Source organism: Balaenoptera acutorostrata, chromosome 3, assembly GCF_949987535.1.
Source record: "Balaenoptera acutorostrata chromosome 3, mBalAcu1.1, whole genome shotgun sequence".
In the NCBI taxonomy this organism is placed as follows: domain Eukaryota; kingdom Metazoa; phylum Chordata; class Mammalia; order Artiodactyla; family Balaenopteridae; genus Balaenoptera; species Balaenoptera acutorostrata.
The window spans coordinates 155,183,284-155,209,659 of NC_080066.1; the positions used below are offsets into that span (position 1 = coordinate 155,183,284).

The 26,376-nt window shown below is 49.5% G+C and overlaps 1 protein-coding gene across 3 annotated transcripts in view; it reads right to left on the reverse strand.

Annotated features, from left to right (window-relative positions):
- Positions 1 to 14,252: 14,252 nt before the first annotated feature.
- Positions 14,253 to 26,376, reverse strand: part of LOC130707700 (uncharacterized) — a 30,237-nt gene continuing 18,113 nt past the window's right edge. For 2 of the 3 annotated variants that reach the window (XR_009007719.1, XM_057544188.1), the window contains 3 exons: positions 20,152 to 20,357; positions 19,423 to 19,635; positions 14,253 to 14,996 (listed from right to left, as the gene is read on the reverse strand). Coding sequence is in view for 2 of the 3 variants with exons in the window: in XM_057544188.1 (XP_057400171.1) it covers positions 14,947 to 14,996; positions 19,423 to 19,635; positions 20,152 to 20,357 (469 nt within the window). In the remaining variant the exon portion in view is untranslated. Of the gene's footprint in view, positions 14,997 to 19,422; positions 19,636 to 20,052; positions 20,358 to 26,376 lie in introns of all 3 variants that reach the window. The other variant, XM_057544187.1, reaches the window with a different exon arrangement.

The window sequence follows — 26,376 nt, forward strand, 5'->3', positions numbered from 1 at the left end:
TTTGCCAAGCATCCTCCCTGCCCCCTTCTGCTTCTCTCATTCCCTTACAATTTCATCTGACAGCCCTCCTTTGAAACCTCACTTGCACAGGAATCCCTGCCTCAGGCTCTGCTTCTAGGCAGTCTGACCTAAAATAGTGGGGGAGCAAGGCCGTGTGTAACAGGTGGGGGAATAGACACAAGGGCTCTCCTGCCTGAGCCAGCAAACCACCCAGCCCTCCCGCTCACTCAGCCCTCCCTGGCATTCATTGGGTGAGCACACCGTGGGCACCAGGCACCCTCAGGGAAGAGGGGGTGGAGTGGGCATGCGGAGGAGGAAGAGATAAAATAAATAGGTGTCTCCATGGAGCTTGTATTATGGAAATAAGATGCACAGTCATGAGCTGACTTGAGAGCAATTGCAGAGGGATGTGTCAGCATGCCAAAACCAGCCAGAAGCTCTTGGTTATCTGGGGAACAAGTCATAAACGGTTTCTGAGCAGGAATTCATTTCTAGGTACCCTCACTACCCCCCACCCCCGACTTGACCATATTCTCTTGGCTAAAATACCGGGAGGTGAAGGTCAACAAGGCCAACTAGAGTCCATCTGCCACAGACCCCAAGGGCTGGCAGGACTCAGGATCCACAAGTGCCTCAGCCATTCTTGCTAGTTAATTGGTTGGTTGGTTAGTTAGTTAGCTAGATAAAGACAGAGAAAAATTGGGGGCAACCCAGGCAGAGAGAACAGCATGGACTAGGGCTAAAGAGAGCGTGGCCTGGTTAAGGGAGTGCTATATGAGGAGGAGTGCTATATGCAGGAGGGTGAGGAGGATTGTTGGCAATGAAGCCCGGGAGCTGGGCAGAGAGACCACAGTGATGTGGAGGGCCTTGAATGCTAAGCACAGGGGTTAGGGCTTCACCTTGAAACTTGTGGGTAGCCACAGAAGGATTTTAAAAGGAAAATTATTTGATCAGATTTTCATTTTTGAAAGATTACTTTGACAGTGGTTTAGAGGGTAATTTGGGAAGTGGTGTATTAGTTATTTACTGCCACATAATATGTTACTGTAAAACTTAGCAGCTTAAAACAAAGAACATTTATTATTTGACATGGTTTCTGAGGGTCAGGAATCTGGGAGCAGCCTAAGTGGTGATTCTTGGATCAGGGTCTCTCCTGAGGTTACAGTCAAGCTGTCTGAAGGCTTGACTGGGGCTGGAAGATTTGCTTCAAGATGGCTCACTCACATGCTTTTGGCGGAAGGCCTCAGTTTCTCCCCACGTGAGCCTCTCCTTGGGGCTACTCACAACGTGGCAGCCAACATCAGAGCCAGACACCCAAGAGAAGATGAAAAGGAAGCCAAAGGGACTTAATCACATAAGTCACTTCCGCCATATTCTATTTGGTAGAAGTGAGTCAGTAAGACCAGCCTACACTCAAGGGGTGGGGCAATTAGCCTCCACCTTTTGGAAGGAGGAATGTCAAAGATTTGTGGACATGTTTTAAAACTGCCATACGTGGTTGGTTAGCCTATAGGGAGAGAGACGAGTTAGGAGACTACAGGAGTATTCCAGGAGAGAAACGTCAAGGTCTGAACTGAGGAAGGAGCAGTGGGGATGGAGAGGAGGGGGCAACTTACAGGGATAGCTTAGGTAGTGCGGGAAACCGTGATGGGTCAGGAGCCAGCTGGCAGCAGCAGCCTGTGGAGCACACCCCCTTGAACACCAGAACCCTGGCACACAGGGACATCTTGAATGGCCCCCACCTGCAAATAGGAAGAGTGGTGGGAACTAACAACATCTAAGAGTGTTTGGATGGTAGTAGTTTTCTGTAGCAGCTTCAGGGATGGAATCAGCACTAACCAGGCTGATAGCTTCCTGGAGCCCAGTGGTGAGAGTCTTTTGAATCTGTCCCTCCAGAATAAGATTAGGATGAGAGCACCCCCACCCCTCATAGAAGATAGAAACCATAGGTGGACAATGATAATGGCAGAGCAACACACTCTGAGTCAGTATGTCAAGTACTACAACTTTACGAACCATCCTGGATGTGACAAGCATGTGTTCATTCAACAAAGTTTGCTGAATGTCACCATGTCCCAGGCATTCTGCTAGGCCCTGCAGAGAAAAACGAGGAATTTAAATGGCATCAGACTTCTCAACAGTGACACAGTGTCTTCTGGAAGCTAGAAGACAAAGAAGCAATGCTTTCAAAGTTCTGAAAGAAAATTATGTCCAACCTGAATTCTATATCCAGCCAAACTATCAATCAGTATGCGGAGAGAATGCAAATGTTTCAGACAAGCAAGACTTCAAAAATCTTTATTTCTAATGCACATTTTCTCAGGAAGATATGGAAGGTTTGTGCCACCTAAAAGAGAGAGAGAAAGAAAGAAAGAATTCCCAGGACAGTGGAGGGAAGGAAGACTCCAAGATGACACTGGAGACACAAGTTCAGTCTGAAGAAGAAGCAGGACAGGGCTCCAGGAGAGAGGCAAGAAAGGAAAGGAAAGAAGAAAGAAAGAGAGAAAGAGAGAAAAAGAGAAAGAGAGAAAGAGAGAAAGAAGAAAGAAAGAAAGAAAGAAAGAAAGAAAGAAAGAAAGACTACCACTGGCATTTTTCACAGAACTAGAACAAAAAATTTCACAATTTGTATGGAAACACAAAAGACCCCGAATAGCCAAAGCAATCTTGAGAAAGAAAAACGGAGCTGGAGGAATCAGGCTCCCTGACTTCAGACTACACTACAAAGCTACAGTAATCAAGACAGTATGGTGCTGGCACAAAAACAGAAATATAGAGCAATAGAACAGGATAGAAAGCCCAGAGATAAACCCACACACATATGGTCACCTTATCTTTGATAAAGGAGGCAAGAATATACAGTGGAGGAAAGACAGCCTCTTCAATAAATGGCGCTGGGAAAACTGGACAGCTACATGTAAAAGAATGAAATCAGAACACTCCCTAACACCATACACAAAAATAAACTCAAAATGGATTAAAGACCTAAATGTATGGCCAGACACCATCAAACTCTTAGAGGAAAACATAGGCAGAACACTCTATGACATAAATCACAGCAAGATCCTTTTTGATCCACCTCCTAGAGAAATGGAAATAAAAACAAAAATAAACAAATGGGACCTAATGAAACTTCAAAGCTTTTGCACAGCAAAGGAAACCATAAACAAGACAAAAAGACAACCCTCAGAATGGGAGAAAATATTTGCAAATGAAGCAACTGACAAAGGATTAATCTCCAAAACATACAAGCAACTCATGCAGCTCAATATCAAAAAAACAAACAAGCCAATCCAAAAATGGGCAGAAGAACTAAATAGACATTTCTCCAAAGAAGATATACAGATTGCCAACAAACACATGAAAGGATGCTCAACATCATTAATCATTAGAGAAATGCAAATCAAAACTACACTGAGATATCATCTCACACCGGTCAGAATGACCATCATCAAAAAATCTACAAACAATAAATGCTGGAAAGGGTGTGGAGAAAATGGAACCCTCTTGCACTGTTGGTGGGAATGTAAATTGATACAGCCACTGTGGAGAACAGTATGGAGGTTCCTTAAAAAACTAAAAATAGAACTACCATAAGACCCAGCAATCCCACTACTGGGCATATACCCTGAGAAAACCATAATTCAAAAAGAGTCATGTACCAAAATGTTTATTGCAGCTCTATTTACAATAGCCAGGACATGGAAGCAACCTAAGTGTCCATCAGCAGATGAATGGATAAAGAAGATGTGGCACATATATACAATGGAATATTACTCAGCCATAAAAAGGAACGAAACTGAGTTATATGTAGTGAGGTGGATGGACCTAGAGACTGTCATACAGAGTGAAGTAAGTCAGAAAGAGAAAAACAAATACCATATGCTAACACATATATGTGGAATCTAAAAAAAAAAGAAAAAAAAAAAAAAGAAAATGGTCAGAAGAACCTAGGGGCAAGATGGGAATAAAGATGCAGACCTACTAGGGAATGGACTTGAGGATATGGGGAGGGGGAAGGGTAAGCTGGGACAAAGTGGGAGAGTGGCATGGACATATATACACTACAAAACGTAAAATAGATAGCTAGTGGGAAGCAGCCGCATAGCGCAGGGAGGTCAGCTCGGTGCTTTGTGACCACCTAGAGGGGTGGGATAGGGAGGGTGGGAGGGAGGGAGATACAAGAGGGAAGAGATATGGGGACATATGTATATGTATAACTGATTAACTTTGTTATAAAGCAGAAATTGACACACCATTGTAAAGCAATTATACTCTAATAAAGATGTTAAAAAAAAAGAAAGAAAGAAAGAGAGAGAAAGAAACAAAGAAAGAATGGAAGGAAGGAAGGAGGGAAGGAAGGAAGGAGGATAGGAAGGAAGGAAGGAAGGAAAGAGAGAGAGAGAGGGAGAAAGAAGGCGGGAGGGAGGGAGAGGGAGGAAGGAAGGGAGGGAGGGAGGGAAGGAAGAGGGAGGGAGAGAGGAAAAATTAGTAACTCCAAGTAGTATAAGAGAGGAAATGTAACCATAGTACACTCTAGGGCTCATCTATGAACAAGTTTTACATACACATAATAATCTAAACACTAAATAATTGTTTAACCAAAAAAGGACAGGTGTATAGGAAATGTATTTGGATGAGGAATAGGGGATGTGGTTAGAGAGCTAAATCCTAAGATTCCACTAATAGGAAACCATTTGATAATATCTAAAATTATATACGTATGATAAAATTTCTAATACTTAGACATCTGGAGGTAATTAGCTTAAAAAGTTAAATGCAGTTGCCTCTGGGGAGGAGAAATTGGGGTAGGGAAGTTACATTATAAGCCTTCTAGCACATTTGATTTTTTAAAACACGTACACCTATTACTTTGATTAAAATAATAAATGTAAGTAAATAAAAACAAAATGGCTAGTTGGTGAGGGAAATCGAGCTAGCATATATAGACAACTCTGTCCTTCTCCGTGAAGGGAATAGAGAGGTAGTGGTCTCCAGAACCTGGTGAGTGGGCTTGAAGTGGATGGCAGTGTTAGAAGCCTTCTTGGCTGAGTCACAACAAATCCAGATGGCAAAAGTTCTAGCCTCTTTATTTTGGATCAGTGCCCTCTAGGTAGCAGCAGGTGAAGAATAAGAGCAAAGGAAGCCAGGTAAGGATCTTGCAAAGCAGTAGCCAATCCCAGTTGAATTGAATACTGAAGTCATAAGCTTTTACTTGGTAAGCCAAACTGAGTTTATGCTTTTTAAAGAGTCCTAAAAAGGTCCCGCTTTTCTCCCTTAGACATAGAACAGTCTTGGAAAGACTTAGATGGTTTTGACCATGTAAATGGGCACTCTCTTCAGCCAGAGAGTGAAACGGGGAGCAGCACCCCTAAAGTAGAGACAGTGTCTGTTGTTTTAGCCAGCCCAGCATCTAATTCTTCTTCCTGGTGGAACTGCACCCCCTCTCTCAGTTCGTGAAAGACTGAGTGGTCAGCCAAGCTCCATGGGGGAGCACATGACTCAGGGCTAACCAATGAGAGCACTGAGTGTCCTTGACCACCATGATTGGTCAGAAGTGGGCATGTGACCTAAGCTGGGCCAATGACAGACCTCCTCAGCATTTTTGCTGACTGGAGAAATAATACTATCTCACTGCATGGGTTGCTATGATGTAAGTCTGAGGTTGCTGATAACTATCTGGCCACCACCAGGCAAAAACTGCTTGAGAATGAAGCCTGCTCAGGGATAAGCAGCAGGGAGAGAAGGAAAGAACAGGCTCCTGATAACATCATCTGTGCACCTGATCCAGTCACACCTGAAAACAGCAGCCCCTAAGACTTCTTTTTTTTAAATTGTATTTAAATTTTATTTTTATTTTTGGCTGCGTTGGGTCTTCGTTGCTGCGCGTGGGCTTTCTCTGGTTGAGGCGAGTGGGGACTACTCTTCACTGCGGTGTGCGGGCTTCTCATTGTGGTGGCTTCTCTTGTTGAGGAGCACGGGCTCTAGGCGCGTGGGCTTCAGTAGTTGTGGCACGTGGGCTAAGTAGTTGTGGCTCACGGGCTCTAGAGCACAGGCTCAGTAGTTGTTGCGCACGGGCTTAGTTGCTCCGCGGCATGTGGGATCTTCCCGGATCAGGGCTCGAACCCTTGTCCCCTGCATTGGCAGGCAGATTCTTAACCACTGAGCCACCAGGGAAGCCCAGCCCCTAAGACTTTTAGTTAATTGAGTCAAGAAATTCCCTTTTTGGGATTTTATGCCACTTACAACTGAGAAACTTTTGAGTGATACAACTCTCCGGAGACAACATGATATGAAGTGGGAGACCTGGAGGGAAAGGTAAAACACAAAGTCAGCATAACCAGATTATCTAATCCAGCCATCTAATCACAGCCAACCTCTGTAATTCTCCTTCCAAGGCTAACCCAGTGCTGGGAGTTGTTTTATCAAGGGAGGCTTATTCCCTTACCGGTGCATGTGGAAAAAGGCCCACTGCACAATCCTGCAAAGACTCGTAATTAGGAGGGTCATGTGATGGTATAGCTGAGCCTCTCACATGCTCAGATATGTAGACCTCATCTAGTTCAGCCCTTATCTGATCCAAACATTGTTCCTTCAGTCGGCCCAGCTTAGGGCCATCCAGTTTCTTCTGAAACTCCCAAGGGTGAGGACTGCCCCGACTCCCTGTCAACTTTTCCACTGAGGCCAAGAACAAACGCCATAGCTCGAAGATTCTTTCTCCATCGTACTGAGCCAGTTTCTGTTTCTCTGAACCTTCCACAGTCCCTAGCAACACAGGAAAAGTCCAAACCCACTTCCAAAGACAGTCCTTCAGGCACGTAAGGAGAGCTGCAGTGTCCGTTTTACTAACAGGGATGGAGTTCAACTGCATGAAACAGAAACCAGACTACAGCGGCTTAACCGAACGAATGCAGAGAGAGATATTTCTTCACATTACAATAGGGCTGGGCGGCCCAGAGCTGGTGTAACAACTCTGTGAGGTTCTCAGTGTCCCCATTCTATCCCTCTACTCCACCACCCTTAATAAGTAGCTTTCATCCTCGCGGTTGCCTCAGAGTTGCAAGATGCCTGCTCCGTCTCCAGACCCCAATCCACATTCCAAGCAGGAAGGAAAAAAAAGGAAAGCAACAAGAAAACAAAACTTTCCCAGAAATACCCAGCAGACTTCTGCTTTTGTCACATCGGCCAAAATTGTGTTGCATGGACTACGCTAGTTGTGAAGAAGTATAGGATATCTTTTGTTTATCTGTTGAAATCTGGACTTGCTGCTGCCTCAGGTAAAATGATGGTGCTATTGGTAAAAAAAAAAAAAAAAAAAAAAAAAAGTGAGAATGGGCATTGGGTAGGCAACTAGCAGTTGCTTCAAAAGCTTTCTCCAGACAAAATTCTTTTATAGAGAAGCAACATTGGAGCAAGGTTGACACCTTGACTTGAGGGAGGGGGGGGTCAGATAGACCCCCAACTCCAAGTCCAACCCCACCCCTTCCTTTCCTGTGTGACTCTAGGGGATATTCTTAAGTAATCTAAGTTCCTGTTTGCTTGTTTCTTAAAGAGGATAAATGTGCTTTTCTCAAGGGTTTCTGGAGTGATTAGAGCATCACCATGCAAAATATCTTAACAATGAGACACTCAACAAATGGTAATTCTCCTACTTCCTATAATTGCTCATCACTGACATGTTTCTAATCCTTTCCTCCTGGACATACTCCCAGGATCTGCTCTAATGTCTTTTTCGAAATGCAGCCCCAGTATGGAACACAAAACTCCACTGTGTTTCCACATTGTGGAGACGATGGGGATGTTTACCCTCCTTGCTCTGGGCATCGTACTTCTTTCTCACACCACCCAGCGTCTTTGGGGTTCTCATGAGCACATGATAACAGCAGGCCTGGGGAAGTCTACATTCACTTCTCCTCCCCTTGGGCTCTTGGCCCATCACGAACAGGCTGGAAGGAGCTAAGCAGGGACCTGCACTCAACTTTATTAATGCACAGCTGGATGCAGAATTGACAGGACCTCCAACTCCCCTCCTCAAATCTAGACCCTACACAATCCTGATGAAACCTCCAGAGAGAAACTGGAACCCAGGGAGCAAGGGCCTGGCTGGGCCTGGCCACGGAAGAAGGCCTGCTCGGTCTGCTTAATCCAGCGCAGCCCAAACTGGAGCTGCTCCTACACCACAGCTGACCGCTGCCCATCCCAGCAGTGTCATGCCCTCCCCAGACTACCCAATCACATTGGAGGAGAGTGAGAAGGGTGGGGAAGGAAGCTGTGGTAGGCCAAATAATGGCCTCCCCAAAGGTGTCCATATCCTAATCCTTGGAACCTGTGAATAGGTTACCTTATGTAGCAAAAGGGATTCTGCTGGTGTGATTAAGGATCTTGAGATGAGAAGATTATCCTGGATGATTCAGGCGGGCCCTATGTAATCACAAGGGTCCTTCTAAGAGGGAGTCAAGAAGGTCAAAGGCTGAAGACAGAGATGGGATGATGGAAGCAGAGGTTGGAGGGATGTGTTTTGAAGACAGAGGAAGGGGCCGTGAGCCAAGGAATGCAGGTGGTTTCTAGAAGCTGGAAAAGGCAAAGACACTGATTCTCCCCTGGCCAAATGGATTCTTCCTCTTGATTTTAGCCTCTTAAAACTCATTTCAGACTGCTGGACTCCAGAAAATTAAGAGAATAAGTTTGTGTTGTGTTAAGCCACTAAGTCGGTGGTAATTTGTTACAGAAGTGATAGAAAATTACTATGGGTGAGACAGGCTGGGACCTGGGACCCTTTGCTGCAGTGCTGCAGTGCTGGCACCTGGACATACCTCTCCTCTCCTCCAGCTACAAAATACAAAGAAACTGTATGGGACTAAAAATAACTGCGTGCCTGCACACAGTTGGGGCAAATTCTGTACCCAAAAGATACAAAGAGACCAAAAAACCCAACTGCCACTTCTGAAGAGCCGGGAGCAAAAACTGGGTGTCAGGAGCAAAAGCAGGGTACTGAGCATGCCCCCTGCACTCAACACCAACAGAGGGGTGGGCAAAACCCCTAAGCCACCCCTCCAGCCTGACCCCTCGACACACCCCTACCCCCGCCCCATGTAAGGAACAAACTTGCCCCTCTCAGCAAGCGAGCAAGCAAGGGAACCTGTTGTTTGTTCTCGCTCCCCCCTGCTTCAGGAGGGGCCCCAATAAAGCCTTGCCTGAATTTCTTGTCTGGCCTCTAGTCAATTTCTATCGATTGGGGAAGGCCAAGAACCCTGGTCGGTAACATGGGGACTGAAAGAGAGAGGACTGTAAGAAAAGGAGCATTTGGAATCACCCAGGACTCCAAGGCTTTCCACAAGCTCAGTCATGGGTTTCTTCACTGCTTCTGCCAACCAGATGCTTCCTTCATCCTTCAAGGTTCGGTTCAAACGTCGTTTCCTTGTGTAGCTTTTCCTGGCTAACCTGACCTGGAGGGGTTGGAGTGATGTGATTTGAAGACAGAGGAAGGGGCCACAGCCAAGGAACGCAGGTGGTCTCTAGCATGCACAGGGCACTCTGTCTACACCGCTGTTCTGGACATCGCAACTCGGTATGTAGTTTTCTGTCTGTGTGTCTGTCTGACTTTCTCATCAGAGGGGGAGCTCCTTGGGGATTGAAGCTATAGTAATTTCTCCTAAAAGCATATTGGATTGAGTAGAATTAAGCCAGGCCCTCCCCAACCCAGACTTGCAGTACTGAGTGTCTCTGCTTTCATTTCGACCCAACCCAGCCATTCACAGCTCATCGCCCCAAATAGGAGCACTCCCTCTGCATCTTTGACAAGCTCTCTTTCAGTGTCCTGTCTTGGCATCAATATAAACGTTACCATGGATACCTAGTGTTTTATTTGCATACCTACAATCCAAGTCCTTCCCCAGGAGTTTTGAATCAGAACCAAGAGGTTCCAGCCCAGACCGGTTGCTCCTTTGAATAGAGGACTTGTTAACCCAGCTGCCATTGTTTTCATCGGAAATTTTTTCCTCCCAAGTTCTGTACAGATGGGGAGGGAGAAGCAGGAAGCAGAGGGCAGAGAGGGGAGGAAAGACTCTCTGTGCTTCCACACTGCCCCGTCCCTGGTTTCAGTGCATCCCTGAGGCCTAACAGCAGGCCTACCCTGGAATTCTTGAGATACCTTTGGGGTCTTTCCAATAGATTTCCTGTTTTGCTTAGCTCAGCTAGAGTTCATTTCCATCCCTCACAACGAAAGCAGTCCTAAAAAATCTGGAATGGAGTGAACAGAGTGTTGGCGCATCATATATATGGTACATTCCCAAACCAAATATGGTAAAGCCTCACTTACCCAGAGGTCATGAGTGTGTTCTCTTGCCCTCGCAGAACGCTATGGAAAACCCAGAAGGAAGAAAGAGTGCCTCTTGTTCTATCTGCCTGACTGCAGGGCGAGGCCAGGAGGAGACAAATCATAGAGCAGAGTGAAGATCAGGAGACGGACATGGATTGGAACATTGGAAGCAGAAGCCAAAGATGCCAGGATCCAGTGGTCAAATAGAGTAGGCAGAAACCGAAGAGGAGTGGCCCAGGGTCCAAGCAGGTGGGAGGAAGCCACCCTTCGGGCACCAGAGAGCCCTGATGAATGTTCTCTGTGAATGGACACCCGTCTTGAAGGCCAGGACCATTGTCACTGGCACCTCCCATCTTTGCTAGAGCCACTGAGTCCTGAGGCCAGTTCCTGAGGCCCGGTCAAGCTTAAGTCAGGCTCACAAAGCTCATGCACTGGTTCCATGAGTAGTCCATGGGGCTGGATTCCACACTTCTTCACTCTTATTTAGGAAGCAGTCCTAGCAAGCTTGATTAACCAGTTTCCCAGTCCACAATGGATTGGAAATCCCACATTAGAAATGGGGAGAGATGCTATTAGAGGACTCACAGTGATAGTGGCGGGAACTGATGAGCCACCACAGGGCTTCTCCACCTCAGCACAAATGACATTTGGGGTCAGTTAATTCTTTGTTGCAGGGAGCTGTCCTGTGCATTGCACAATGTTTACCAGCATCCTCTGCCCACTAGATGCCAGTAGCACTCCCTCTATTCGTGTCAACCAAAAATGTCCCCAACATTGCCACAAGTCCCTGAAGGACAAAATCATGCCAGGTGGAGAACGACTGTGCTATAAGAAGAGAGTGACAAACAGTTTTAAAATATTCACAAGAACAACAAAACTGCAACAGTCCAGGCCAGTTAGTTAAAGGGGCAGAGCCCAGCACTAATCCCTGGCCCTCAAGGGTGAGTCGTTTATGGCAGAGTCACACCATGCTTTCCACTGACCCAGAGCTTCCCTGGCTGGCTCTCCTGCCCCTCTATCACGCTGATGGAAATCCCCCCAAAGTGGCAGAGTTGTGCTGGCCATCACATTTAAGAAGGCCCCTTCTCAGAAAGAAAGTGGGAGAAATGTGCCCCCAGAGGGCGGCAGCACTTCCCTGGGGAGGATGGAACAATGGGATTTTTTTTTCCCCTCTCTTTAGCATCCTTTGACAGTGACTGGCACATAGCAGACCCTCACTAAGCTGAGTTGAGTTAAATGCAATGTTAAAGGTTTCTACACTGACTCCATATTGTTTTGAGACTCACTGGAGGCCCATCTGCAATTCTGCATCCCTGTCCTGGGGCCTCTCTCCCATGACCCCTCCCACCTCTCCCAGAACCTTGACCTCCCCCCCGCCCCACCTCCACCCTGCCCCATGCTTATCATGTAAGTCAAGAGGACCCTTCTCCCTCCCCTCAAGGGGTGTGGAGGATTGAGAGCTGGCCCACGGAGTCTTGATTTGTAAAGAGGTACTGCAGTCGACATCTGGGGTCTCTCAAATGCTAGTCTCCTCTTTTTCTTCAGAACGTCAAAAACCTGAGCTGAGTTGGATTAACTGCTGTCTGGCCCCTGAACAGGATGGTTGTGTGTGCACACGTGTGTGTGAAAATGTGTGGGTGACTGTGGGCGTGCTCAGGAGAGGGAGGGAGGGAGCGTGGGAGGATGTGGGACAATGTTCGCGTGTGAGCATGCGCTTGCAGGGCCCGAACACAAGGTTTCAGCTTCAGGTTATTCAGGGCTTGGATTCGGTTGCTGGAAGCAGGTATTGGGTTGGCCAAAAGGTTCGTTCAGTTTTTTCGGCAAGGTGACTCTAGTAGCACTTAGTTGTCTTTAACTTCATTCAAAACAGTTTTGTTAGTTTGTATGTGACAACTGTCATATCAGCCTGCATTTAAAAAAAAGACTCATCACAATTGGTGAATTTTTGTGTAGCCATTTTAATATGGAAGAAAAAAAGCAACATTTTCGGCATATTATGCTTTATTGTTTCAAGAAAGGTAAAAACGCAACCAAAATGCAAAAAAAGATTTGTGCAGTGCATGGAGAAGGTGCTGTGGCTGATTGAACATGTCAGAAGTGGTTTGCGAAGTTTCGTGCTGGAGATTTCTCGCTGGACGATGCTCCATGGTCGGGTAGACCAGTTGAAGTTGATAGTGATCAAATCGAGACATTCATTGAGAACAATCAACGTTACACCACATGGGAGATAGCTCACATACTCAAAATATCCAAATCAAACATTGAAAATCATTTGCACCAGCTTGGATATGTCAATCGCTTTGATGTTTGGGTTCCACATAAGCAAAAAAAGCCTTCTTGACTGTATTTCCGCATGCGATTCTCTACTTAAACGTAATGAAAACGTTCCGTTTTTAAAACAAATTGTGACGGGCGATGAAAAGTGGATACTATACAATAGCGTGGAATGGAAGAGATGGTGGGGCAAGTGAAATGAACCACCACCAGCCACACCAAAGGCCGGACTTCATCCAAAGAAGGTGATGTTGTGTATATGGTGGGATTGGAAGGGAGTCCTCTATTATGAACTCCTTCTGGAAAACCAAACGATTAATTCCAACAAGTACTGCTCCCAATTAGACCAACTGAAAGCAGCACTCGACGATAATCGTCCAGAATTAGTCAACAGAAAATGCATAATCTTCCATCAGGATACTGCAAGACTGCAAGTTTCTTTGATGACCAGGCAAAAACTGTTACAGTTTGGCTGGAAAGTTCTGATTCATCCCCTGTATTCACCAGACATTGCACCTTTGAATTTCCATTTATTTCGGTTTTTACAAAATTCTCTTAATGGAAAAATTTTCAATTCCCTGAGACTGTAAAAGGCACCTGAAACAGTTGTTTGCTCAAAAAGATAAGTTTTGGGAAGATGGAATTATGAAGTTGCCTGAAAAATGGCAGAAGGTAGTGGAACAAAAGGCTGAATACGTGGTTCGATAAAGTTCTTGGTGAAAATGAAAAATGTGTCTTTTATTTTTACTTTAAAACCAAAGGTACTTTTTGGCCAGCCCAGTACCTCAGCTGGAGGCCTCTTTCATCCCAGCGGCGTGGGCCTGGGCATTTCCTTTTGCACTAGAAACGGGTGCTGCCGTTAGTCATGCCAGTGACTGGACAATGGGAGGCCGGGCTGGAGAGCCAAGGCTCCCTCCGAGCTGGTACAGGGCCACACCGTCAGACTTTCGTCAGGGACAGTCCAGGAAAGAATGGCCCGTGGCAGGCGTACAAGGCTCCTGGACCATGGCCACTAGACAGGAGGGTCACATTGCTGGACGTCAAGGTTGACGCACACAGCCTGGCATGGGCCCCAGGACCTGAGCAGATCTTTACAATCACCTTGGAAGAGGTCGAGGGGCAGGGAAATTTGCATCATGGGAGTTCCCAAAGGCTCTGTCCTAAGAGATCTGATCTGAAATCCAGGGTTAGCCGTGGAAGAAGTTGGCCTGGTCATGAGTCCAGTCCCCAGTGCGTGCTAGTTTCCAGTGCAGGGTCCATGACAAATTCTTGTTCCTGCAGCCAGGAGCCAGAGACACTGAGAATGACAGTTGCAGGAAGACCCTGGGACAATCCTTCAGGGTGGCCAAGATGAACTGGGAGTTCCAGAATAAACAGCAGAAGGTACAGCAGAGAAAAGGATGAGGATTCACACTGAGAACACGCTTTGGGGGACGTGTCCCAGGCACCGTGCCCACTGCTGCATCATATACCAGCTCGGGGATCTTCAAAGCAAAGCCCAAGGGCACTGGGGCACTAGACGATTCAATGGACAGATGAGCAAACCGAGGCTCAGAAAGAGGAGATGATTTTCCTGATATCACACAGCCATTAAGAGCAGAGCCAGCATTCAAGCAAGGTCAAGAATGAGGTACAGAATGTCCAGCAATCAACAGACTGGTTAAATAAATAATGGTTTATTTATGGAATACTGAGCAGCCATTGACATTTCTTGGTAGAAGAATATTTAATGACCTGGAAAGATGTTCAAGATATACAGTGGAGTGGAAAAAAAAAAGAAGCAGGTTACAAAACAGCATGTGCAAATGGGTTGTTAAAAAATAAAATACAGAGGTGTGATTTCCAAGAAAAAAAATCAAAATATTAGCAGAGACTATCTCTGGATAACAGGAGTAGGTGTGATTTCTATTCTATGTCTTCATCCATTTTTTCTTACAAGGATCATTTTGTAACAAGGACACACCTGACAGAAGGAGCCCAGGTTGTGTTTTGGGGGGAGAAGGGAGGGGCTGGATTCCAGGGCTGAGTGGACCGGACGGTGTGGTAGGAAGCAACACCGTCCTCCGAACACTTGGACTTTTTCTGGATCAGGCAGCAGGCAGAGCTGGGTGCCTGCCTCTGCTAGTGGAAGCCAGGCCTGGCTCTGCATGCACCCGTGATTGAGTTCTACCCCTTTGGGCCTGTACTCGCAGGGCAGGTGGGCGTGGGGAGAGAGCAGCGTTGGACTGGGTTTATCCTGGGTGTGCGTCGTGGGAAGAGCTGGGGACAGCTGCTTAAATGCACGCCTTTTTGCCAAGTCTTCAGTTTAGGGGTGGCAGGGGGCTCGCTCAAAAGTCACGAGCGGCCGTGTGAGCTCAGTCCTCTGGAACTGTGGCTCTCAAACTTCTGAGGCCCAACAACAAGCCTGCAAACATTTACAAATATTTTATAATACTTTAATAACCTGAAAGTAAATTTGTTGATAATATAACCTACCTACAGGCATAATATATATTGTCAGTCAATCTGATGCCCTAACTGTATTAGAAAGGAAAAAAATAGTTTCTAATAAAACAACAAGTATTTCAATATGCAAATGCTCAGGCAAGACTATACAGTACAAGACAGCATCCCCTCACCTCCACCACCGCCACCAGAAGCACACACAGATTTCCAAAACTCTCCCTAGGGGAGATTCAAGCCAGAGGACCACTGATTAGAGTAATCATCCCTGGTGTATAGTGAATGCTTTCTCAGAGTCAGGCTCTCTCTTTCTCTTTCTCTCTCTCTCTCTCTCTCTCTCTCTCTCTCTCTCTCTATATATATATATATATATAAAGTCATCTAATCTTCACAACACTATGAGGTAGATGCTCTTATAAGCCCCATTTTACAGATGAGAAACAGAGGCCCAGAGAGGTTGAGTTACTTGCCCAAGTTTGCACAGCAAGTGAGCCGGGGAGCTGGGATTTGAACCCTGGCAAACTGGCTTTCCTGGGGGAGGAGGCTCAGCCTGAGGGAACTGAGTCAAATCTGAGGAGCATGGCCCCAGGCCCTCTGAGCTGCAGTGTTTCTCAACCTCAGCACAATTCATATTATGGGCTAGATAACTCTTTGTTGCGGGGGCTGTCCTGGGCGGACTGAGATGTTTAGCAGCATCCCTGGCTTCCACCCATCAGATGCCATTACACCCCCAGCATCGGCAACGACCAAAATGTCACCAGACATAGTTAGAGAGCTACTGGGTTAGACAATCAAGGCAGAATCTAGAGAAGGCACAACCTGAGCCAGGTCTGCAGATAGGGGAGAATTTCTGGAACTAGAGAAAAGCGGGGCAATGCCCTAGGGGAGGGATGGGAATGACATGGGTATGGCAGGAGTGGGTGGTTATATGGAGGACATGGGAAAGAGGGTCTGGGTGGCCATGTGCACAGAGATAAAGAGAAAAATTGAGATCATGTGGCCAGAAGGAGGGGCAGCTGCCTTCCTTCCTGGTTCCTCTCCCAACTTCACGTCCTTCCCTGAGAGGGGACCCCTGATGAAGACAGCACCGGAAAATGATTTTGGTTGAGAATCCCACATTGATCAGAATTTACTTGGCTTTTCCAAGCCCACTGCACCCCCCTCTAAAGGTTTGCACGACTTTCCGACCCTCAGATGAATCACTCCCACACGTGGAGATCCATCTCCCTGTTTTGTAACCTCCCCTCATTCTTAGCCAGTATCCCAGCCACACCTTCTTGGGCCCTGAGAGCCATTTGCAGTCTCCTCAGCAGGCAGGCGGAGAAAGGGTGGGGGACTCCTGGCCTGTAACGCTGAGAAGGGCGAGGAGCAGGGGAGACAAATGCCTTGGGCTGATCAGTGAGGAGCCCCCTGCAACACCCCCTTCACCTCTTGGCTCTCAGCTGAGTCCCTCTGGGGGAAGAGGCGATTCTCAGACAACCCTTTGGCCACTGCACTTGGCTCTTGACTGGAATAATTAGATCTGGAGCCAGGAATGATGTCATGCCTCTGCGGGAGACTAGAGGATGACTTTGAGCAAGGCATTTATTGTGGCCTCAGCTCCCTTCTTTGTCTAGTGAAGTGTGGTGGACTTGGTAAGTTTTAACACTCTTGCACTGACATTCTGATTTGAAGATGAAAGCCTAGGCAAGTCCCCCTTGGAAGAGTGTGGCAGCCATGGCTTTGCATACCCAACTCACTTCCCCTCCTTCTTCCTCTAGTTTCCCTGTGAGCCTCTCTCCTTCCCCAGGTGGTACTGATACAGCTTTCAATATGATGCCCTATCTTATTCCAAGAGTGTAAGGGTGGGCAAGTGTCCCAGGCAGAGGACCCTCCCTATGTTGATTGGTTCATTAATGGACATGCTCCTGTGTGAGCCAGTTAAGACTCTTCCCTGGGATATGGAAGACAGAAATGATGTTTAAAGGGACTTATTAGGCTAGAAAGGTGTGAGTCTAAGGCTACCAGCTGTCATCTTCCTGACACAAGAAGAAAGCCCATCTATAGAATAAAGCCAGGATACAGAGCACAACAAAGCTGAGAGCCCAAGAGACAGATAAAGCCTTCATAACATTGTTTGAATCCCTGGATCAAACTGTGCCTGACGTGATGCCCAGTTGTGAGTTAATTCTCTTTTTGCTTAAGCTAGTTTAATTTGGGTTTCTGTAACTTACAACTGAACCAGTCCTAACTAATACAGCCCTTCAGCAGTAGGGCTATGCGAGGGGGTATTGAGTATATGGAGGGGTAGAATCTGCCAGCTTAAACCTCCAGCCCAAGGCAACAAACGTCAGAACCGCCCCACATATCTCTCCTGCCATGTGCTTTGACAGTCCCTTAGCTTCAGCCTTACGGAGGGGCACTATTCTAACCTAACCCATGACCCAGTGCCATCATGCATGTTTTTCAAGCCCAAAGCTTGATAGCAGTTTTGAAAAAGGATGTCCTTGCCCCAAGTCACATAGCACCCAGGAAAACAGGCAAGTGGAATCTGTAATGCACAGCTTTGCTATGGACTGAGCTGTTTCCTCTCAAAATTCGTATGCTGTAGCCCTAACCCCCAATATGACTATATTTGGAGACAAGGCTTTTAGGGAGCAATTAAGATTAAATGAGATGATAAGGGTGGGGTCCTGACCAATAGACTTGGTGTCCTTTTAAGAAGAGGAAAAGCTAAATCTCTCTGCAAGCACGGGCTCCAAGGAAAGGCCACATGAGCACAAAGCTAGCAGGCAGCCGTATGCTCACAAGGAAGAGGGCCCTCACCAGAACCTGACCATGCTGGAGCCCTAATCTCAGACTTGCAGCCTCCAGAACAGTGAGAAAATAAATGTCTGCTGTTTAAGCCACTCAGTCTATGGTATTTTGTTATGACAGCCAGAGCTGACTGAGGGACACTCCTCTCCACCCCCACCAGAAGGCCCCATGTGGTGGTGAAGAAATAATTCTTAGCCAAGAGTTCTCAGCAGTTACCACATGCCAGGCTATTCTAAGCGCTTTCCATACCTTAACTCACTGAGTCCTCATAACAACACTGCGAAATAGGCAACATTACAGGTTTCCCCTGATATCTGAAAGCAGAGAGTTCCTACGAAAGCTTTTGTAAGCTGAAATGGCATAAGCAAAGGAGTTACCTTAGGAGCTGAAGCACAGATGCTCAGACACAGTTCAAAGCTATGGTAACTTGATGCTGAGATGCTGACTGTAATTCCTGGGAAGGAGCTTGGTGGGGCCACCCTCATTGCTTGGGGTGCACGCTGCCTCTATACTGCTTGCTGCAAAACTAACGCTGAACGCTATCTTCACTTTACGCCTTTTTTTCATAAAAGCAAAAATCCTCTTTGGATTTCAGTTAGCAAAAACAGGTACTAATGTAGGTCTTTTGTAAAAGCGAAGTGGCATAAAGCAAACTTTCAAAAAGTGGGAGATACCTGTATAACCATTATACAGATGAGGCAACTGAGGCACAGAGAGGTTTGGGAAACAAGGTCACACGGTAATACTGTAAAACTGGATTCTAACCCGGCAGTCTAAATCCAGCACTCCTCAACCCCGAGAAACTGAGGAAGGAGAGACAGGCAAGACTGCCCACGACCACCTGAGAGAATCATCAGAAATGGAAGACCCCGCATTCAGACACCGGACAGTGCTGTGTGGGAGAACAAACGTGGTTCCCAGCTTGACATGGTCCACAGGACGTGACCTGCCGCTGCGTGCCCTCCAGGGAGGTGCCATGAGGGCCATTCTCCATTCAGTAGCCCTGTGAGCTTGCCTAAGTCATGTGAAAAATACGAGGTAGACAACAGGATGCTCAAAGCCCTTCCCATTCATTCTGTGGTTCTAAAAGCACAGCCCCTCGGCATGGGGGGTGCTGCCAGAGAAAACTGTGTGGAATCAGATCACCCAGCATGTCCCCACTGGGGTCTGTTAATTCTGGCTCAGGGCCTGGCACGGATTCCAACTCACCCCTGAGGGTAGCACAATCCGCTTTGCCCCCAAACATCCCCAAGCGCTGGAGCTGAGGGCTTACTCCAGGCCCACTCCCTCTGAGACCTTTCTGGAAGCCTCATCCAACCCTAGTGGCCAAGTGCCACTACATCACGACCTGGCCAGGCCCCAAAAAATCCTTGTGCGATGGGGCGTTGAATCCTTCCAAGACTCATCTCCTTGTCTCCAGTGGTCCCCAGTGCCTGGGACCCTGGGCTGGTGTAAAATGGTGGGTTGCAACCCTTTGTAGGAATGGACTCAGACCCCACCCCCGTGCTCAGATGCCCTGTGGGATGCTGGAACCAGGGACTCGGCCCATAAAGGGCCTCTGGGGTCTCTTTGTAATGGCGCCCAAGACCCACCAGGTGTCGCTGTGTAGCCGGCGCGATGAAGGGTGAGGGCGGGAGGATTTTCTCCACCACCGACACTAGGGACTGGGGAAGCAAATGCAGGACGCCCGGGTGGAGCAGAGTCGGGGCCCTGTCCTCCGGCCTGCAGGCCAGCGGAAGCACCCCCTTCGAAGACACATGTCGTGATCCGTGAGCCTGGGGACAGCAGAGGTCTCCGTCCAAGGCCTGAAATGAGATAAGGTGGAGGTGGGAGAGCAATTTCCGATCTGTCTGCCAGGGCACGTTTCCCCATCCCAGCAAGCCCGCCCTGGGAGTGGAGGCGCCCTCCCACCCGCTCCAGGAGCTCCCCTCAGCTTCCTGGGGCCCTGCCTGGGGCTACCCCAGCCCCACCCACAGAGGCCAGCGAGCCATGTAGACTGCATGCCTCTCTTCAAGGCCAGAGAGCAGAGCCCCTGATCTCAACCCCAAGCAAAGCTGGTTCAAACTCAGGCAGGGCTGGGAGACTCAGACTGGTCACTTCCAGCCTAACCAGAGCCCCAAAGGCTTGTCACCCAGAAGCCAGCAGGCCCCGGCACTGGCTTCCGTCCCATCCTCCTCCGGCCATGGAGGGAGACGGGAGGAAATATGTTTTTTTGTCCTCACCTATTCCAGCCTCTAAATCCTGAGGCTCCACGCACTGGAGGCCCTGGGTATTGCAGTGGAAGGACTTGGAGCATTTTAATTTCTTCAGGCTCCACCCACCTGAGGACAGCTGTGGGCTCACTCTGCAGCTCCCAGAGGTCGAGTTGCATACAGTTCTGGCACTTCTGGCTCCCCAGGTGGGCCTCAAGGGAGGGAATGTCAGAATGAAGAGGGGTGGGTGTCCCCCACAGGCCTGGGGCTCAGCCCCTCCAGCTCCAAGCCCTTCTGTCTCTGACAGCACACAGAGGCCACCACCTAGCTCTTCCCTGGAAAGGAAAATCGAAGGGGTTGAGGCGGGGGAAGAAGGCAGTAGCTCTGTGAGTGACTCAAAGCCCCATGGGTGAGATGGAAAAGGAAGGCAGGGGATGGGAAGAGGCCCAAGAAAAGCAGGGGAGGCAGGATGCACCCTCCGCAGGTGTTGGGAGGCAGGGGTGGAACAGCCCAGTGAGGAGCCGGCTGAGATAGGGGGTTGAGGGGTTTGGTCTGGGTAATGGCTACTGAAGGTATCACGGGGGTGGTGGGTGCATCTAACTAAAAAATTCTGTTAGCATAAATCACCCACTGTCCTTCCTTTATGCATCAAAGCACAAATACAAACTGATCACCCACTGGAGGCTGCACTGTGCCAGGCAATCTAAGGGAGACACCAGAAGCATCCTGTTCCCAAAGGTGTTACGGTCTAGGTCTAGGCAGGGAGACAAGACTTAAGAACAAGAACACTTGTGTGTGTGTGCATAGCATGCAACATTGGCTGAGAAAGCTCGTGATAACTGTACAAGTGTGTGAGACCCCAGCTATTAAATGTTTGCTCATGGCTGCTCCCTGATCATTCCTAGCATAAAAAATACAACAAACATACAAGACTCCCAGAAACCCTGCCTGATTTCCAGTGTCTACTCAAGATTTTGCACCTATGTGTCTGTGCATGTGTGTGTATGTGTATGTGTTTGCATGTGTGAGACCAGGCATATCAGTAGCATCTGTAGCTTTGTGCTTGGGAGTCCTAGATGAAGGAGTTTCTAAGAATTGTTGCATGTCAGAGCAGCAAAGGAACCCAGGGGTCCCATAGGCCTCTCACTATACAGAAGGGGAGGAGAAAAGTCCAAGGGGCTAAATCATATGCCTCGGGTCACTCAGCAGTGAACAAGGTAATAAAATTGGCCATGAAGCTTATCTCATGTAACGCTGACACGTGGGCTCACTGGAGGGCAGAGGTGGAAGCGGTGTTGGAAGTGGACTACGGGAACACTTGTTTCCTCTACAGCCTATGACAACAGTGGGGAAGGTGGGGACACGTGGTGTCGCTGTGCCAACCTGGGACATGACAGTCACGGGGAGACAATGAAGGAAAGTGGTTAAGGGCTGGGTTCTGGAGACAAACTTCTGTGGCTGGAATCCTGGCCCTATTACTTACTAGATGCTTCTTAACATCTCTGCACCTCCGTTTCCTTATCTGGAAAATAGCCCACCCATGCCCCCGACTCCAGCCGTGGGACAAAGCTGGCACGCCTCAACCTGCCTGCTTTCAACCTGCCTTACTTTCACCAGGAGGAGGCTAGAGCTTCTATCTGTGTTGTCAGGTTTGGGAATTATAGGGTAAATCAATGAAAAAGGAAGCTCATGAGCTGGGAAGCCCAGAGGGTGAACTCTGGGTCCCGGCAGTGGTCTCCGGCCGAGGTGGGCTTGCTGGAATTCTGCTGGCCAGGAGCATTAGGCAACAGACTGATGCAGCTCCTTTTAACTTTTATCATTTGCTTTACTCTCTTCATTTCCACCCCTGCCCTGCATCATCATATGTCAAAATCAGTAGGAACCATGGAGCCGGCCTTGTCTTCATTTTAGGACAGAGGACCCTGAGCTCAGACGAGAATATTTTTCCTGTGGCTGGTGGGAGCCTCGCCAAGCCTGCCGAATCCAGGCTGGCCACAGCTCAACCCTCTAGGCCGGGTACCAGGCCTTCCTTAGCAACTGCCCCTGAATCACGGCAGAGAGCACTCACTCGTGGGATCTGGCCCCCGGGGTGGGTCCCTGTAAAGAAGCCACACTTGAGCCTGAGCCGGGCAGAGCTGGCGAGAGGAAGCGCGTGGGCTCTGTGCTGGCACGGGGCCGCCTGCCCCTCCACCCCTGCAAGAACCCGTGACAAACAACCTTGCCTGGTGCCCGAGCGCCTGCCAAGCCCTGTCGCAGTAAAACCCTGGCAGACTCCGTAAGGAGTCCAATTTCAGCCCAGCGGGTGGGGAAACCAAGGCAGCGAGAGCCCAATGTGACCAAGCTCACACACAGTGCTGGCAACCAGAGGCGGCGCATCCAGGGCTGCAGGCTGACCCCTGAGCCATTGGGCCACTCCAGCCAAGGCTCTGGGCCTGGCACAGAGCAGGAAAGAACATTGCCTGGATTCCTGTCAGCAGCAGAGCCCAGAGAAAGACCCAGCGCGTTCCATCCAGGAGTCCTCACTGCAGTCCCCTCTCTCCAGGGGTAAAAGAGCCACTGGGGACCCCCAGGAGCTCCCTGGGGCATCAGGTCCAGGCCAGGAATCCAGCTCTAGAGCATTCCAGCTCCCAGCTGAGTGCCTGGAACAGCAGACATCAAAAACCTGGCAGGCAGAGGGAGAAGGGAAGATTAGATCATTACAGCAGAATGAAGGCAACCAAGAAACCCAGGGAGGGGAGGAGGGACAGAGGCCAAGAATGTGTTCAAGGCAACCTGAAAACTCCTTCAGATTAAAGCTGGCCCAGACACTGGCGGCTTCCCCACTGCCTGAGTTACTGGCCGAGGAAAACCTGGTGCGTCTCCACCCTTCTGGGGGCCCAGAGCTGGTCCACACACGTGTGTGGCATCGGCACCTAAGTGTCACGAAGGCATTGGGAACAGTAAGCAAGTTCGGTGCTCCGTGTGCAGACGCACATTTGGGCATAAAACACCCATGTGCAGGTATACACAGTAGTGGGTGCGTGTGTTTGTGTGCAGTCTACAAACATGTTTTCACCAAGCTCAACGAGAAGCAATCAGTCATCTCCGTGGAATCTTAGCAACCGCCATCCCCAGAAAAGGCTCCTGCCAGCTGGAGCTGCGATGAGTCAGCAGAGGCGGCTGGGGTGGGGGAAGGAGGCGAGCTCTCACCCTGGAGCCGGCCTCTCCCTTCTCCCGGCCTGGCTGCCTCGCCTGGGTCACTGCTTTGGCACCGATGTCCGAGAACACATTCCTGGAACTGGCCAGCACAGGCCGCTCAAGGGTTTTTCCCTCCTCCTCCCTTTCCTCTCCCCTCCCCACACCCGCGCTTCAATTTTTCCTTCTTGCTGCAAAACCAAAACACTGCACTCACGAGTTCAGGAGCTGCGGCCAAATGGCAGGAGCCAGCGGCGGAGGGGTTGGGACATGGAAGCTGCCCAGGCCCAAGGAGGCCAGGGGCTGAGGACACCTCCCGCCCACCCAACCCCCACCCCACCCCCCGCAGGGCCCTGCTGGGGACTGCTGAATTTGGCTTAAGTCCTACGGTGCTAAAGTGTCATTGCCTGGGGCTCCAGGGAACAGGAGTTCAAGGTGGCTCCCAGGGAACCGGACTGTGTCTGCCTCTGCCCCATGGCAGAGCCCGAGGTTGCTACCACGGATGACGGGCGGGAGGCTGAGAGGAGGAAGAGAGAGGCACCATGATTAATCAGGGCTCTATTGCCTGAGCGCATGTTCATTTTATCTTCACAGCAACCCTCGGGGTGGTAGAATTATCTCCTTTTACAGGTAGGGAGATGGAGGTGTAGACAGATAAAGGGATTTGGCCCAAGGTCACACAGCTATTAGCAATGGAGCTGGATGGAATTAAACCAGGCTGGAGCCGCCTTGAGGGTTTTTACCGATGGACCACACATCCTTTCTTCCTGGGCTGCACCCACCCTGCGTGTGCCAGGATCACTGCACCTACATAAAATAAATACAATAAAAACCAAAATGGCTATTGCTGTCCCCTATCCCTCTCCCCTCCCGAGAGCGAACAGATCTGGGTGAAAAGCCATCTGCAACCTCAGCAACAGTGGCGGTGGAGGCAGGGGCGGGAACAGCCTGGCCCAGCCTGAATCCCTGGCCTCTTTACTGGAGGCAGGAAATGAATAAAAGCTAAATGAGTCTGAAAATGCCAGGAGGTAGTGTTTATTCCCTTCTCCCTCCCCCTCCCCCTGGCAAGGACCGTGTATAGTTACAGTTTAATCTTGGAAATGCCAGACAGCTGTTCCCCGTTGCTAAGAGACTGGCCCACATTATGCAGATGTCAGGGACCTCAAATGTCTGCCGGAAATTACAGATCATGTTGGAGGAGCAGAGGGGCCTTCTCCCGGCTAGGGAAGCGCAGCAGGAGACACCCCCTCCCCCGGGGTGGGGGTGGTTTGTAGATGGCAGAAATAAGGGGCCCACCCCTTCCCGGGTCTTCCCCTCTGAGGGTCTGGATCCTTCACTGTGCCCACTCTGCCACCCTGGCACCCTCCTTCCTGCATGTCCCACTCCACATCCATCCAGGCCTTCTGCCTTGGACAACTGTACAGATGCCCATCTCTACCCTTCCCCTCCAGCTTTCCTTCTGGAGCATCCTTCTTCCCTCCAGTGTCCTCTGTCTGTCATGCAATCTTCCCTGCCACCGGAATGCAGCTGAGCTGGCTGGGACCGAGCTGGGAGGAGAGACGGGCCCCACCCAAGAAGGAGGGGATCCCAATCCCTGAGCCCCCCTCACCTGGAGCTGAAAATGGATGCACATGCGCGCGCTCACGCACCCTCCGTGACATCCTCCCTCACCGCCCCCACAGAAACCTAAGGGAAGGCCATTGCCATGGTAACCACAGGCTACAAGAGCTGCTGCATCCCTGGTCCCTGGGGAAGGGGAGCTGCCATCTGGGCAGAGGGCGGGGGAGGAGGAGGGGAAGCCCTTTTCCAAACCCGCACTGTAACATGGACCCTGACTGAAAGTGACAGAGGAATCTATCAGGGCCCTGGAGTGGGAGGGGGCGGGCACAGCTCTTCACTCAGGCTGGAGAGGGGCTCAGAGAGGCCGCCGGGTGGTGCCAAGGGAGCAATGGCAGCCGCAGGGTCTGAGGGATGACTGCCGGGCGTTGTGGAGGGGTGGGAGATGGGATGGGGCCTGGGTGCAGAGTGGGCACTGAGTGCCTCCTGTTCCCCTGAGAGTCCACTGGGTGCCTTGAGGGCAGAAACTTTATCACACTGCCCTTGTATCCAGGTGGTATCTGCTCTCCCTGCTGCCAGCTGAGTGACCTTGGCTTCCTCCAGCCTCATAAAATAAAGCCAGGCATACTTTATGTGTCATGGAAGGTGGCTGTGAAGATAAGAATGGCGTGCGCGTGCGTGTGTGTATGTGTGTGTGTGTGTGCCCATAGATCAAAGTGCTTTAGAGAAAGGTTCCTAGAAGCCCCATGAAAGCAGGGCCATATTACCACCCAACCAGCCTTCCCTGGAGATGCTGGTGAGGCTGGTGGGAAGGCGATGCTATTTACACAGCTTTCCTTCCACGTGGCCAGATCTTCCTCCCTGCAAGTGGACACTACCCTCAAAGAGGGCCTCACTGACTTTGTGCCCTGGCTCCTCTTGCCAGCTCCTCCCCTTGCATGTTCCTACAGCAATGGTGATGTCAGATGGGGAAACAGGAACAGAGACTTCCAAGACCTGCCCAAACCATCACAGACCATTAGCTCCTCCGTGGCCCCTCAGAGCTGCCAACCCTGTACCCGTGTCCTCCAGCCTCAGCCCCTGCCCTGGATTTAAACCCCAGGAGAGCCATGACCTCTGTCTCCACCAGTTAGATGCCCAGGTCCCTCCCCAGTGTGAGCTGGGCAAATAACCAGACCTCCTTAGCTCTCCCTTCCCCTTCTGGAAAATATAATAGTACGGACGTCTTAGGGTTGCTGTGAGGATTGGATGAGATAAAACGTGTAACCTGGGCTTCTCTGGTGGCACAGCTGTTAAGAATCCGCCTGCCAGTGCAGGGGACACAGGTTCGTGCCCTGGTCCGGGAAGATCCCCACGTGCCGCGAAGCAGCTAAGCCCGTGCGCCACAACTACTGAGCATGCGCTCTAGAGCCCGTGAGCCTCAACTACTGACGCCCACACGTCTAGAGCCCGTGCTCCGCAACAAGAGAAGCCACTGCAATGAGAAGCCTGCGCACCGCAGGGAAGAGTAGCCCCTGCTGGCTGCAACTAGAGGAAGCCCACACACAGCAACAAAGACCCAACTCAGCCAAAAATAAATAAATAAATAAATAAATATTTTTAAGTATATAAAAAAACACGTAA